General features: G+C 44.1%; 1 protein-coding gene across 9 annotated transcripts in view; it reads left to right on the forward strand.

Moving 5' to 3' along the window:
* LCMT1 (leucine carboxyl methyltransferase 1) overlaps window positions 1–14,932 on the forward strand; it is a 79,033-nt gene that overhangs the window by 49,984 nt on the left and 14,117 nt on the right. For 5 of the 9 annotated variants that reach the window (XM_015442161.3, XM_015442159.4, XM_045382896.3 and 2 more), the window contains exons 6-9: window positions 2,325–2,427; window positions 5,862–5,982; window positions 11,314–11,415; window positions 12,953–13,044. In XM_015442161.3, coding sequence (XP_015297647.1) covers window positions 2,325–2,427; window positions 5,862–5,982; window positions 11,314–11,415; window positions 12,953–13,044 — 418 coding nt within the window. Of the gene's footprint in view, window positions 1–2,324; window positions 2,428–5,861; window positions 5,983–11,313; window positions 11,416–11,488; window positions 11,718–12,952; window positions 13,045–14,932 lie in introns of those variants that run through there. The other 4 variants (XR_006694887.2, XR_286871.5, XM_074028236.1 and 1 more) reach the window with 2 other exon arrangements.

Here is a 14,932-nt window from a genome sequence, read left to right on the forward strand (position 1 = left end):
TTCCCTGCTTGCCCTTTATTGCTTTCCTGACATCTAACAGGCTCTTAGGAGGTATTTCTTTAGCTTATGGTGTGTAGCCATATGTATTTGAATCAGCCAAGTGAAGTTATCAAGATAATAAATGAGAAACTACTTACATGTTGTAGGTTAGCCTTTTCAGCATTTTTTGCTGAAGTTCTCAGAACCAAGAGAACCTGAATTATTAGCAGTAGTATGGGTAGCTGTTGATGTTTCAGCTCCTGCCATGGTTTGTATCCTCAAGGAAGTTGAATGAATAATGTCTGAAGTTGAGTGAATAATAAAATCAAGCAATTTTCTTTCTTTAAAAAAAATTTGTTAACTTTTATTTTTTTATTTTTATTTTTCTGAGACGGAGTCTCACTCTGTTGCCCAGGCTGGAGTGCAGTGGCACAATCTTGGCTCATTGCAACCTCCGCCTCCCAGGTTCAACTGATTCTCCTGCCTCAGCCTCCCGAGTAGCTGGAATTACAGGCGTGTGCACCACCGCACCTGGGTAATTTTTTTTTTATTTTTAGTAGAGACAGAATTTCGCCGTGATGGCCAGGCTGATCTCGAACTTCTGACCTCAGGTGATCAGCCCGTCTCAGCCTCCCCAGGTGCTGGGATTACAGGCATGAGCCACTGCGCCTGGCCTTAACTTTTAATTTAAAAAAATGTGAAGTGTACGCAAATACGTTGTGACTAGGTTCATGAACCTCCATGTACCCATCACTTAACTGTCTCATTTTATTTGTAGCAGTCATTCCAAGAGTGTAAGTCCTCAGACTAAGCATCAGTAGCATCTGGGAACTTACTAGAAATGTAAAATTTTTTTTTTTCTTTTGAGACAGAGTCTTGCTTTGTCACCAGGCTGGAGTGCAGTGGCATGATCTTGGCTCACTGCAACCTCCGCTTCCAAGGTTCAAGCCATTCTTCTGCCTCAGCCTCCCAAGTAGCTGGGATTACAGGTGTGCGCCACCACACCCAGCTAATTTTTGTATTTTTAGTAGAGATGGGGTTTCACCATCTTGGCCAGGATGGTCTTGATCTCCTGACCTCGCGATCTGCCCGCCTCGGCCTCCCAAAGTGTTGGGATTACAGGCATGAGCCACCGCGCCCAGCCGCTAGAAATGTCAGTTTCCGCTAGTGGAAGATGTAGTGAATCAGAAACTTGGGGTGGAGCCTATCAGTCTGTGGTTTAGCAAGCCACCCAGCTGATTCTGATGACCACTGAAGCCTGAGGATCACTATAGATATCATTTCATCCTACCTCTGCTGGAGTCTTTCAAAGCAAATGCTGTCATTTTATTTGTGAATACATTAGTACATAAATTGTCTTTTTTAAAACATAACACAAATGGGCATAACATTTAGAAAGCAGCCTGCTAATGGGTCCCCATATTTAAATAGGCTTACCATCTGATCTCTTTTTTTTTTTTTTTTTTTTTTTTTTTGAGATGGAGTCTCTCCGTTGCCCAGGCTGGAGTGCAGTGGTGCAATCTCGGCTCACTGCAAGCTCCACCTCCCAGGTTCATGCCCTTCTCCTGCCTCAGCCTCCAGAGTAGCTGGGACTATAGGTCGCCTGCCACCATACCCGGCTAATTTTTATTTTTATTTTTTGTATTTTTAGTAGAGGCGGGGTTTCACTGTGTTAGCCAGGATGGTCTCAATCTCCTGACCTCGTGATCTGCCCAGCTTGGCCTCCGAAAGTGCTGGGATTACAGGCTTGAGCCACCACGCCTGGCTACCCTCTGATCTCTTAATTCTGCTCATACTATGTACTTTAAAGAAATAACTGGACAGATGCTTCATGATGTATATACAAGGATGCTTGCAATGCCTAGATGGGGAAAACTCAGGAATACCACATCTCATAGTGAGGGATTGGCTAAATAAGTTATGTTTTATCCAGTCAGTGGAATGCTATGAAATCATTGTACAGAAGGATGTCCCTGATGCTGTTGTTATGTAGGAAAAGCAGTTTTCAAACCACATATTGGGTGGTCCCATTTTCTTTTCTCTATTCAGGGTGTGTGTGTGTGTGTGTGTGCGTGCGTGCCCACCATGTGCATGAGAGGGAGAATGTGTTTTTGTTGTGTGCAATAACTTAAGCACATAGGGCAAAATGCTGAAATGTTACACACCAAAACACGAATAGTTATCTTTGGAAGATACGATTTTGGATAATTTTTACCCTCCTCTTACCTATTTTTTTTTTTTTAACAATGATGCGTGTATTTTTATAGTAGGGAAAAACCATAAGGCTACTATAACTTTGGAAAAGACATATTCATTAAAATTATAGCCTCTGATTGCATTTGCAGATGGACACATACTGGATTCAAAGAGATATGCCGTTATTGGAGCCGATCTCCGAGACCTGTCTGAACTGGAAGAGAAACTAAAGAAATGTAACATGAATACACAGTGAGATTTTTTTTTAAAACCTCTTTTACATTTGTGATTTTATGCTAATTATGAGACAAGGCCAGTCGGAAGTGCAGCATGATACTCATGTTCTTATTTTTTATTCTGTAAGTTTTATTTCATTGCTACCTAGTTTTCTGAAAAAAAATCTTTTTTTTTTTGAGGTGGAATTTTGCTCTTGTTGCCCAGGCTGGAATGCAGTGGCACAATCTCAGCTCACCGCAACCTCCACCTCCCGGGTTCAAGTGATTCTCCTGCCTCAGCCTCCCAAATAGCTGGGATTACAGGCATGCACCACCACACCCAGCTAAGTTTGTATTTTTAGTAGAGATGGGGTTTCTCCATGTAGTCAGTCTGGTCTCAAACTCCTGACCTCAGGTGATCTGCCTGCCTTGGCCTCTCAAAGTGTTGAGATTACAGTTGTAAGCCATCACGCCTGGCCTAGTTTTCTGAAATTTTTTAAGCAATACTGTTCTTCAAGTCTGTTTCTACATCTGAATCACCTGTGTTACTTTGTAAAAATATTGGTGCCTAATTTCATATAAAAGTTTGAGAGAAGATAATTGTATGGATAGAAACATGTTTGTGACATATAAAGAAAAGATTGGTGTCCAGAATATATAAAGAACAACTACCATTAAAAGCCTCATAGAAAAATGGGCAAAGGATAGATTACCAGGCAGTTCAAAGAAGAAACTGAATATCATATGAAACAGGTATTGGGCATCAGTGATAATCGGATGAAATTCTATTTTACTCTCACCAAGTTGGCAAAAATGTAACAGCTGACAGTATCAAGTGTTGGCAAGGATATGGGGGATAGGGAATGATACACCACTGCTGGAAGTGAACTTGGTGCAACCATTGTGAGGAGCAATCTGAAAGTATTGAGTAACATTGTAAGTATGTGTACCATAGGATATAGCAGTTCCACTTTCGTGGGTGTCCCCTTGAGAAGATCTTGCATATATGCCTAAGGAGAATGTTCCTTGTAGTTCATGAGTCTGGGAACTGAGTCCAGCTGCACAGGTTTGAATCCTGACAGGAACATGCACTAGACCATGACCTTGGATAACTTCACTTCTCTGCATCTGTTTCCTCTTCTGAAAAATGTGAATTATAGGCTGGGCGTGGTGTCTCATGCCTGTAATCCCAGCACTTTGGGAGGCCGAGGTGGGCAGATCACCTGAGGTCAGGAGTTTGAGACCAGCGTGGCCAGCATATTGAAGCCCCATCTCAACTAAAAATACAAAAAATTAGCTAGGCGTGGTGGTGGACGCCTGGACCCCAGCTACTCAGGAAGCTGAGGCAGGAGAATCATTTGAACCCAGGAGGTGGAGATTGCAGTGAGCCAAGATCACGACATCGCACTGCAGCCTAGACGACAGAGCAAGACTCCATCTCAAAAAAAAAAAAAAAAAGTGAGAATGTGAATACTAATAGAACCCACCTGTAAGTGTTAGCGGTTGAGAATGTTGATAATTGTCAAAGAAGTCTCTAGCAAACCAGCTCTTCATTTCTGTAGTTTTAATTGTTGCTGATGATTTTGATGGTTCCTCAAAGAGAAGATAAAAATAATTCCTAATCCCAATACTTAGAGATAACCACCTTAATAAATTTTATCCCAAAATTTGTAAATATATGTTTTTCTTTAAAATGTGATTATGCTATGTGTATAATTTTGGAACTTTTTGTTTGTTTGGAGACAGGGTCTTACTCTGTCACCCAGGCTGGAGTGCAGTGGCGTGATCTGTGCTTACTGCAGCGTGAATCTCCCAGGCTCAAGTGATCCTCCCACCTCAGCTTCCTGAGTAGCTGGGACCACAGGCGTGCACCACCACACCCAGTTAATTTTTGTAGAGACAAGGTTTCACCATATTGCCCAGGCTTGCTTTGAACTCCTGGGCCCAAGCAATCTGCCTGCCTTGGCCTCCCAAAGTATTGGAATTACAGGTGTGTGCCATTGCACCCAGCCAGTTTTGGAACTTTTAAAAGAATCGGCTGGGCACGGTGGCTCACGCCTGTAATCCCAGCACTTTGGGAGGCTGAGACAGGCAGATCACGAGGTCAAGAGATTGAGACCATCCTGGCCAACATGGAGAAACGTCGTCTCTACTAAAAATACAAAAATTAGCTGGGTGTGGTGGTGTGTGCCTGTAGTCCCAGCTACTTCGGAGGCTGAGGCAGGGGAATTGCTTGAACTCAAGGGGCAGAAGTTGCAGTGAGCTGAGATTGCGCCACTGCACTCCAGCCTGGTGACAGAATGAGACTCCGTCTCAAAAAAAAAAAAATCAAATATATGTGTGTATATGTACACATACAATCATTTGTTTGTTAGTCTATTCACTCATTTAGCAAATAATCGAGGTTCTGTGAGGTACCGGTACTCACTATAGAGCCATGAACAAAACAGCTTACACATTGCTGTGTAAGGAAAAGAGACATTAAACAGCTAATGACATTTGACTGTTTAGTTACTCCTGGGATATCTGCTTTGAAGAAGTGCAGGGAAGCATCTGATAGGCCACTTGAATCTGGGGACCATGGATAGCTTTTGTGTCAATAAACACAGTCCCTGAAACATCATACTTATGAGCTGCATAGTAGTCCATTGGGTAGGGCATACCATGTTCTTTCAACCAGTTTCTTGTTGGGCTTAGCTGGATGTTCTGCAGTTTAGGCTGGGCTTAGCTGGATGTTCTTCTGCAGTTTGGGTTGGCCTTCCTTAGCTGGAGGTTATTCTGCGGTTTGGACAGGGCTTAGCTGGATGGTTCTGATTGGGGTTGGGTTTAGCTGATATCCTGGAGTTCAATCATGTGGATAGTGGGCAGGCCAGCTAGGGTCTGGCTGGCTGTCAGTTGGGAGGCCTCCTTCTCTTCCGCAGATCTTCTCCTCCTATAGCAGGCTAGCTTGGGTTCCTTCAGATGGTTCCTTCTCCTCCTATAGCAGGCTAGCTTGGGTTCCTTCAGGTTTCCAAGTGCAGCAAGAGAGCAAGCACCAATGTGCAAGTGACTTTAAAACTTCTGCTTGCATCATGTTTGCTACTGTCCTGTTGACCAAAGCAAAAGTTTCATGACCAGCCTAGATTCCAGGGGTAGAAGAATAAACACCTCTCAAATGGGAGAAGCCTCAGTGTTATGTTGGCATGGTGTGAGTGCGCAGCAGGGGAGAACTTGTAGCCGTTTTTGCAGTCCACCACACACGCTTAACATGTTTTCATTGCCACCCAAATCATTGCTCACTGCTCACCTGTTCACAGTAGAAAGCTCGGATTGTGATGGTATTCCCCAAGTATTTCTGCCCTGACTGGGGCTGTGCTCGCTCAGGCCTTCTGATTTCCCTGGGGCATGGACTGCCCCACCAGCACTGCAGTATGATTAGAGGGTCCTGACTTGATGATAACAAATTTATGTGCCTTTTTTTCTTCTCTTAAGATTGCCAACACTCCTGATAGCTGAATGTGTGCTGGTTTACATGACTCCAGAGCAGTCTGCAAACCTCCTGAAGTGGGCAGCCAGCAGTTTTGAGGCAGCCATGTTCATAAACTACGAACAGGTAAAAGGAAGCACAGGAGAATTGGATTCTGTACAGGACCCCTGTGGTGGTTTCCCTCTCCCAGCACCCTTCGGATAACTTCCCTTATCCTTTTCCTTCTTCCTCCAGCCTCTCACATATCTCCTTTATTCATCAACCAGCAATCTTAGTACTCCTGACCCCTTGACCTCCTGCAGACTTTTAGCCAGAGTTATTGGAACTTCTGTCTTAGCCTTTACAAAAGTCTTTCAAGTTCTTATTTTTATCATTACATGTACCGTGGAGTCATAGAACATGAGGAAGGGGATTTTGGCTACCAGCATTTCGGGGTAGCAACTCAGATGCTGTCAGGGACAGGCAGGTGGTACCAGTGGAGGAAGTCAGCCAGGTGTAGTAGTGTAGGGTTTGGGGACTGTGGTGAACTGGAGCACCAATGTCCCACCTCACGGGAGTGGCCACTGTCCATTTACAGCCAGTTGTTATCATGTAGGCATGTGAGCCTAGAGCTGCCAGAACTACTGATTTTTGAAAGAAGCTGGAAATGTAGGATTTTAATGTAAAATATTCTAGTTTCTAAGATGACTGTGTATGATTTACCAGCTGCCTGTTTACTTCTTCTGATTTATTGCAGAAAAAGTTCTGTTTTAGAGCTTTGGAATAGCCCAGCTTGGGTTGAATCCTGGCCCTGGCTTGTGCTCTCAGCTATGTGACCTTAGGTAGCACAGCTTAGTGATTGGGAGTCCATGCTCCAGAGGTGGGCATTCCTGCTGTGTGACCTGGGCAAGTTACATAACCCCTCTGTGCCTGTTTCTTTTTTTTTCTTTTCTTTCCCTTTCCCTTTCCCTTTCTTTTCCTTTTCTTTCTTTTCTTTGCCAGAGTTTCACTCTTATTGCCCAGGCTGGAGTGCAATGGCGCGATCTTGGCTCTCTGCAACCTCCACCTCCCAGGTTCAAGCCATTCCCCTGCCTCAGCCTTCCAAATAGCTGGGATTACAGGTGTGCACCATCACATCCGGCTAATTTTGTGTTTTTAGTAGAGATGGGGTTTCACCATGTTGGCCAGGCTGGTCTCAAACTCATGACCTCAGGTGATCTGCCTGCCTCAGCCACCCAAAGTGCCGGGCTTACAGGCGTGAGCCACCATGCCCGGCTGTCCCTCTGTGCCTGTTTCTTCATCTGAAAATAATAGTCCCTACTTCATAGCATTGTTGTGAGATGTAAATGAGTTAATGTATCCAAAAGCACTGACAGTGTTGCCCAGCTGTAAGTAAGCATCAGCTATTTTTTGCTCTCTCTGAGCCCCCGTTCTTTGTTTTTAAAGAAATAATACCCACTCTTGGCTGGGCACGGTGGCTCACGCCTGTGATCCCAGCACTTTGGGGAGGCCGATGTGGGCAGATCACCTGAGATCAGGAGTTCAAGACCAGCCTGGCCAACATGGTGAAACCCTGTCTCTACTAAAAATACAAAAATTAGCCAGGCATGGTGGCAGATGCCTGTAATCCCAGCTACATGGGAGGCTGAGGCAGGAGAATCGCTTGAACCAGGGAGGCAGAGGTTGCAGTTAGCTGAGACTATACCATTGTACTCCAGCCTGGGTGACAGACTTGAGACTCTATCTCAAAAAAACAAAAAACAACAACAACAACAAAAAGTATGATACCCGCTCTCCAGATTATTATGGAGATTCCTGAGATGCTGTCAGTGGCTTATCGCATGATAAGCACTGATACATGCTCACTGTTTTTATTGTGTATTGCTTTTTGTTTATTTGTTTGTTTGAGGTAGGGTCTCACTCTTATCACCCAGGCTGGAGTGCAGTGGTGGGGATCATGGCTCACTGCAACCTTGACCTGGGGCTCAGATGATCCTGCCAGGTCATCCTCCCAAGTAGCTGAGATCACAGGTGCACATACCACGCCCAGTTAATTTTTAAATTTATTTTGTAGAGACAGGGTTTTGCCATGTTGCCCGGGTTGGTCAGTTTTTTTTTTTAAATCTCCTTTTCTTTTTTATTTTATCACACAAAAGATCAATAAGGGGACTTGCCCAGTGTCATGTAATTATGGACAGATCTAGGGCTAGCTCTTGGTCTCTCAACCTCCTCCCCAGGTCCCTTCCTGCCCAGGTTCCTGTGTAGATGGTTCTTGATTGGTTGATTTTGCATCCTTCCCTCTCTTTAGTTGGGAGCGCTCCTCAGACTCTGTCTTCCGTCCTGATGGATGGATGTAATGGAAGGTGGCCTCACTGGTCTTTTCTTTTGATGTGAATAAATCCTGGGGACCTATCTTTGCTTTCAGGATAACCACATCTGGGGAAACAAATTCCACTGTCCATACTCCACGTTTCGGATTTATGCTGCTGCTTTCACTTTCCTTACTTTGTGTATTTTGTTGAACAAGTGTTTATTCAACATCATATGAGAGATGATGGATTCAGTGAATTCTGACCAGAGATCTTGTCACTTTGGAGCAAGCCTGGGAATATGCCAGTTTTCAAAATGTTGTCCACAGCTGTCCCTCAACCGGTTCTGCTCCCACTCGCCACCCTCACCTGGTGCATAATGAACATTTAAGTTAATTCAGTAATTTCCTAACAAACACAAAATGATCAGCACTTCACAAACATGTATTAATTGCTCACATGCCTTACATTGTTTACTTTTCCTTTTTTTTTTTTTTTTTTTTTTCCAGAAACAGGGTCTTGTTCTGTCGCCCAGGCTGGAGTGCAGTGGTGCTATCATAGTTCACTGCAGCCTTGAGCTTCCAGGCTCAAGTGATCCCCCAACCTTAGTCTCCCCATTAGTTAGGACTGTAGGTGCACACCACCATTCTCAGCTAAATTTTTTTTTTTTGGTAGAGACGGGATCTTGCTGTGTTGTCCAGGCTGGTCTCAAACTTCTGGCCTCAAGCAGTTCTCCTACCCCAGCGTCCCAAAGCCCTGGGACTACAAGCATCAGCCACCATGCTTAGCTTGTTTTCTAATTAGTAGTTTAAGATGACAAAACTACATGGATGATAATAATTTCAATCATAATTCTAAAGCAGTGGTAGCAAATTCTTAGATTTTGCTTACTATATAGCAGGGACTATTCTATGAGTTTTACATATATTAACTTATTTATTTATTTATTCATTTTTTGAGGTGGAATCTTACCCTGTCACCCAGCACAATCTTGGCTCATTGCAACCTCCACCTCCCAGGTTCAAGTGATTGTCCTGCCTCAGCCTCCTGAGTAACTGGGATTACAGGTGTGTGCCACCATTCCCAGCTAATTTTGTATTTTTAGTAGAGACGGGGTTTCACCATGTTGGCCAGGCTGCTTTTGATCTCCTGACCTCAAGTGATCTGCCTACCTCGGCCTCCCGAAGTGCTGGGATTACAGGTGTGAGCCACTGCACCTGGCCTATTAATTTATGTAATTATCACAGCTAGCCACAAGTAGATACTAGTACTATTCTAATTCCATAGGTAAGGGGAGACTGAGGCACAGAGTTATGTAGTTTACACACAGCCTCAAAGCTCTTAAATGTCAACAAAGATTCAAACCCAGGCAATAAAACGACAGAGTATGTGCTGACAAACACTTTCTATCTGGAATGAAGAAGTGCCATGTGATCATTAGTGCCACATTCCTTTCTCTCCACCAAAATGGTGTTGGTTCTTGTCTAGCAGTGTTGTCGTGTGAAGCGGATTTTCCGCCGCTGAGATGAAGTTTCATTCTTGTTGCCCAGCCTGGAATGCAGTGGTGCGATCTCGGCTCACTGAAACCTCCAACTCGCAGGTTTAAGCGATTCTCCTGCCTCAGCCTCCCTAGTAGCTGGGATTATACTTGCCTGCCACCACACCCAGCTAATTTTTGCATTTTCAGTAGAGATGGGGTTTCACCATGTTGGTCAGGCTGGTCTCAAACTCCTGGCCTCAAGTGATCCGCCTGCTTCAGCCTCCCAAAGTACTGGGATTACAGGCATCAGCCACCGCACCCGTCCTTTTTTCTTTTTGAGGCAAGAGTCTGTCATCCAGACTGGAGTGCAGTTGCACAATCTTGGCTCACTGCAACCTCTGCCTCCCGGGTGCAAGTGATTCTCCTGTCTCAACCTCCTGAGTAGCTGGGATTACAGGCACATGCCACTGTGTCTGGCTGATTTTTGTATTTTTAGTAGGGACGGTGTTTCACCATGTTGGCCAGGCTGGTGTTGAACTCCTGACCTCAAGTGATCTACTCGCTTCAGCCTCCCAAAGTGCTGAGATTACAGGCATGGCCACCATGCCTGGCTGAAAGTGGTGAATTTTTGAAAAAGCGATAGTGTATATACAATGGTGTACACTAATATTGTTTCCTGGCGTTTTTCATATATAATTTGAGGTTTTTTAGATCAGTTTTTGTAATTCAAAAAGTAATACCACATGCAGAGTACAAAAATTAAAAATACAACAGGGTAGACAAGGAAAAGTAAATCTCTCTCTTGCCCCAGACCTTGGTCCTCTAATCTGGAAAGCAAGGCTGCCACATTCCAGAATTTTTCTGTGTACATAGAGATTCTTTTTTTCCTTGAAGACACATGGGCGTATACTATCCATATTCCTCTCTACTTCACTTTTCAAGAGTTTACCCTAGAGGTCATTTCATGTCTGTATCTGTCTTCCTTCTCTTGTTTTCATGGCTATATATAATTTCGTTATACAGACATGCCAGGAGTTATTTCCAGATTCTTCCTATGTTACCTAATGCTGTGATAAACATTCTTGCATCTTAGCAGATACGTGTAAGTGTGTCTGTAGGGTAGATTGCTTTCGGTGGAGTTGGTGGATCACAGGTTGAGCATTTATTTTTTATTTTTTGAGATGGAGTCTCGCTCTGTCGCCTAGGCTGGAGTGCAGTGACACAATCTCGGCTCACTGCAAGCTCCGCCTCCCGGGTTCACGCCATTCTCTCCTGCCTCAGCCTCCTGAGTAGCTGGGATTACAGGCACCCGCCACCATGCCCGGCTAATTTTTTGTATTTTTAGTAGAGAAGGGGTTTCACCGTGTTAGCCAGGATGGTCTCGATCTCCTGACCTTGTGATCTGCCCACCTTGGCCTCCCAAAGTGCTGGGATTACAGGCGTGAGCCACCTCGCCCTGCCAGGTTGAGCATTTAAAATGGGTGTATCCTGCCCAATTGCCCTTCCAGGGCTACCCAAGTTTATGCTCCCACCAGCACTGTGCTGGTGCCTGCCCCTCAGTTGTTTTCCTATGCTGGGTGTGCCTCATCAGACGTCAGCCTCTACTGCTTAAAAATAGGATGATGATGTTTTATTTTGCATATTTAACAAACCCTTAGAGTAATGTCTTACCTTCTCTTTCCCTCCTAGGTGAACATGGGTGATCGGTTTGGGCAGATCATGATTGAAAACCTGCGGAGACGCCAGTGTGACCTGGCGGGAGTGGAGACTTGCAAGTCATTAGAGTCACAGGTCAGAGAGCAGGGACTGGGACATCCATTTGGACCGTTAGTCAACCAAGATATATAAAGGTCTTTCTTTGCAGATACGATCATGGAGAAGCCCTGTTCAGTGCCTGCCACCATAGGCTGCTGAGCCTCCATGTGGGCCGCTAGTTCATGATACTGGGAAGACCAAGTCCTGCTTTGCCATCTTGGTGTAGAAAATACACATTTACATTTCCTACACCCTATTATTTTGACTTTGTATTATGCAAATTTTCAACAAAAAGGTAGAGGGAATGGTAAAATAAAAACACACGTCCCATCACCTAACTTCAGTATTACTTATTTTATCAGTATTATTTCCTGTATTCTCCCACAATTTTTTTGTTGATGTTGGAATATTTTCAGGCAAATCCCGGACAGCACATGATTTCACCCCTAAATACGCATGTGAATCACCTACCAATAAGGACTTGCTTCTCCCAGGATGATGATGACACCATTTCACAGATCATACCTCACAAGCTGACAACTCCTTCATAGCGTTTAATGCCCAGTTCATGTTCAATTTCCCCAGTTATTTTAAAAAAACCTTTTTTTTATAGTTGATGTGTTTGAATCAGGATTTAAACGTTGTCCACACTTTGTAGATGATTGATATGTCCCTTAAACCTCTTTGACTCTATAGTAATGCCCCCTTCCTTTAAAAAAGTCATTTATTTTTTCTCAAAACAACTCCCACCCCTGCCCCCATATAAATAGGTTCATTTTTTTGGGTGGGTGTGGTGGCTCACACCTGTAATCCCAGCACTTTGGGATACTGAGGCAGGCAGATCACCTCAGTTCAGGAGTTCCAGACCAGCCTGGCCAATATGGTGAAACCCCATCTCTACTAAAAATACAAAAATTAGCCGGGCGTGGTGGCACACGCCTGTAATCCCAGCTACTCGGGAGGCTGAGGCAGGAGATTTGCTTGAACCTGGGAGATGGAGGTTGCAGTGAGCCGAAATCAAGCTACTGCACTCCAGCCTGGGCAACAGAGTGAGCCTCTGTCTCAAAATAAATAAGTAAATTAAAAAATAAATAAATAAATAGGTTCATTTTTACATGTCTTTTGTCACATAACCATTAGAATGCTTTAAAAAACTGTCACTCATAGAAAAGTTCTTCCTTTATTTCTCTTTGGAAGTACTTTAGTGAATTTCTCCCCATTATAACAATGCTTGTTCAGTATGGAAAGTTGGAAAGTAAAAAGAAGATATTAGGGTCTAGGATGTGCTTTTGAGAAAGGAGTCAGCTCAGAGGAGGTCTGGTGTGCTTAAGAGCGTCTCAGTGCCTGGCACACTGGCTCACACCTCTGATCCCAGCACCTTGGGCAGCTGAAGGGGGAGGAATCGCTTGAGCCTAGTAGGTCACGGCTGCAGTGAGCTGTGATCACACCACTGCACTTCAGCCTGGGCAACAGAGTGAGACCTTGTCTCTTTAAAACAAAATAGTGTCTCAGATTTGTAAGCCAGTGCCTGGTAGTTCTCTAGTTCTCCATTTCTCTTCGTTGCACGTTTTAGAAAGAACGGCTCCTGTCGAATGGGTGGGAAACAGCATCGGCCGTCGACATGATGGAGTTGTACAACAGGTTACCTCGAGCTGAAGTGAGCAGGTATGGGGTTGGTGAGCGTCAGCTTGATGGGCATTCATTGTGAACTGAAGGCATGATTGCCTCTATTCTTTAATGCAGAAAAACAGAACAATATGTGGAGATTTCATTTAAAAAAAAAAAAAAAAACACAAGGCCAGGCACGGTGACTCACACTTGTAATCCCAGCACTTTGGGAGGCATAGGTGTGCAGATCACTTGAGGTCAGGAGTTCGAGACCAGCCTGGCCAATATGGTGAAACCCCGTCTCTACTAAAAATACAAAAATTAGCCAAGCAGGGTGGCACGCATTTGTAATCCCAGCTACTCGGGAGGCTGAGGCAGGAGAATCGCTTGAACCCGGGGGCGGGGGCGGAGGTTGCAGTGAGCTGAGATCATGCCACTTCACTCCAGCCCGGGTGAAAGAGCGAAACTCTGTCTCCAAAAAATAAAATAAATAAAAATGCAAAAGTTAGCCAGGTGTGGTGGCACAGGCCTGTAATCCCAGCTACTAAGGAGGCCAAGGCAGGAGAGTTACTTGAATCCAGGAGGCGGAGGTTGCAGTGATCTGAGGTTGTGCCACAGTATCCAGCCTGGGTGACAGAGCAAGACTGCTTCTCAAAAAAAAAAGACCCTAACTAGACCTATTTTGAAACAAGTTAAACACTGATAGCAGCTTGAAAGTAACTCATTAGCTATTAGCTGAGATAGGGCTTATGCCCAAACTGATTATTTTAGTTGAAACAAGCAGTTACACCTGGAAAACTCCCAGAGCAACCTTGGCAGTGGAAATTTTACATAACTTTGGAGAGGGAGGAAAACGACGTTGCTCAAGGACGTATAAGGGGCTGGAGGGTTTTTAAATGGACTTTTCTCCCCATTATAAAGGAAATCTATGCTTGTGGTTCTAAAAAGTTCCTCAAGCATTATAAAGTGCATGAAGTATAAAGTAGTTGTCCCCTCTGTAGTCACACTTGGGAGGTAGCAGTTCTTAACATATTGGGGAATATTCTTTTCCTAGATAGAAAGATAAATATTTATTAATACATAGATTTCTATTTTTTTAATCCATGGATTCATACTACACATACTGGTCTGTAAACCACCATCCTTTTTGAAAACAATAGATTGTATTTGCCTTTACATATCAAAATATTGAGGGTTGCCATATCCCATTTAAGGGTACAAAGGGCCATGCGTGGTAGCTCATGCCTGTAATCCCAGCACTTTGGGAGCCCAAGGCAGGTAGATCACCTGAAGTTAGGAGTTCGAGACCAGCCTGGCCAACATGGTGAAACCGTGTCTCTACTAAAAATACAAAAAATTAGCCGGGCGTGGTGGTGGGCGCCTGTAATCCCAGCTACTTGGGAGGCTGAGGCAGGAGAATTGCTTGAACCCGGGAGGCAGAGGTTGCAGTGAGCCGAGGTCACGCCATTGCACTCCAGCCTGGGTAACAAGAGCGAAACTCTGTCTCGGAAAAAAAAAAAAATAGGGTACATAGTATTTATGTTGATATGTGGATATAGTATATTGATAATAATTTTTAAATAATTAAAAATGTCTGTAGCTAGGCATTTAGTTGCAGTGTCTTGTTTATTCATCTTGTTTTCATTTCCCTGTTATAAACAACACTGGAGAGAACATCACCGTTGTGCATCTATGTACAGCCCTAGTGCGCACTTCAGCTCTTTTTTTTGTAATCACTCTGTGCTTCCTGATTCCTGCTTTCTTCTTGTCTTTGGAGACCTAAGATCAATAGCCTTTGGTCTCTTACAAGATCATGAGAAGAATTTTTGGCTTTGCTTTTCCATATAACTTCTTAACATTTAGACGTATCACTGTTTTTCCCAAATATGTACGTGAATAATTGGCCATGAAAGCCTGGAGGGTTTGAGAAAGTGCTGTCTCCACG

The sequence above is a fragment of the Macaca fascicularis genome, chromosome 20 (genome assembly GCF_037993035.2).
Source record: "Macaca fascicularis isolate 582-1 chromosome 20, T2T-MFA8v1.1".
NCBI classification, from domain to species: Eukaryota; Metazoa; Chordata; class Mammalia; order Primates; family Cercopithecidae; genus Macaca; species Macaca fascicularis.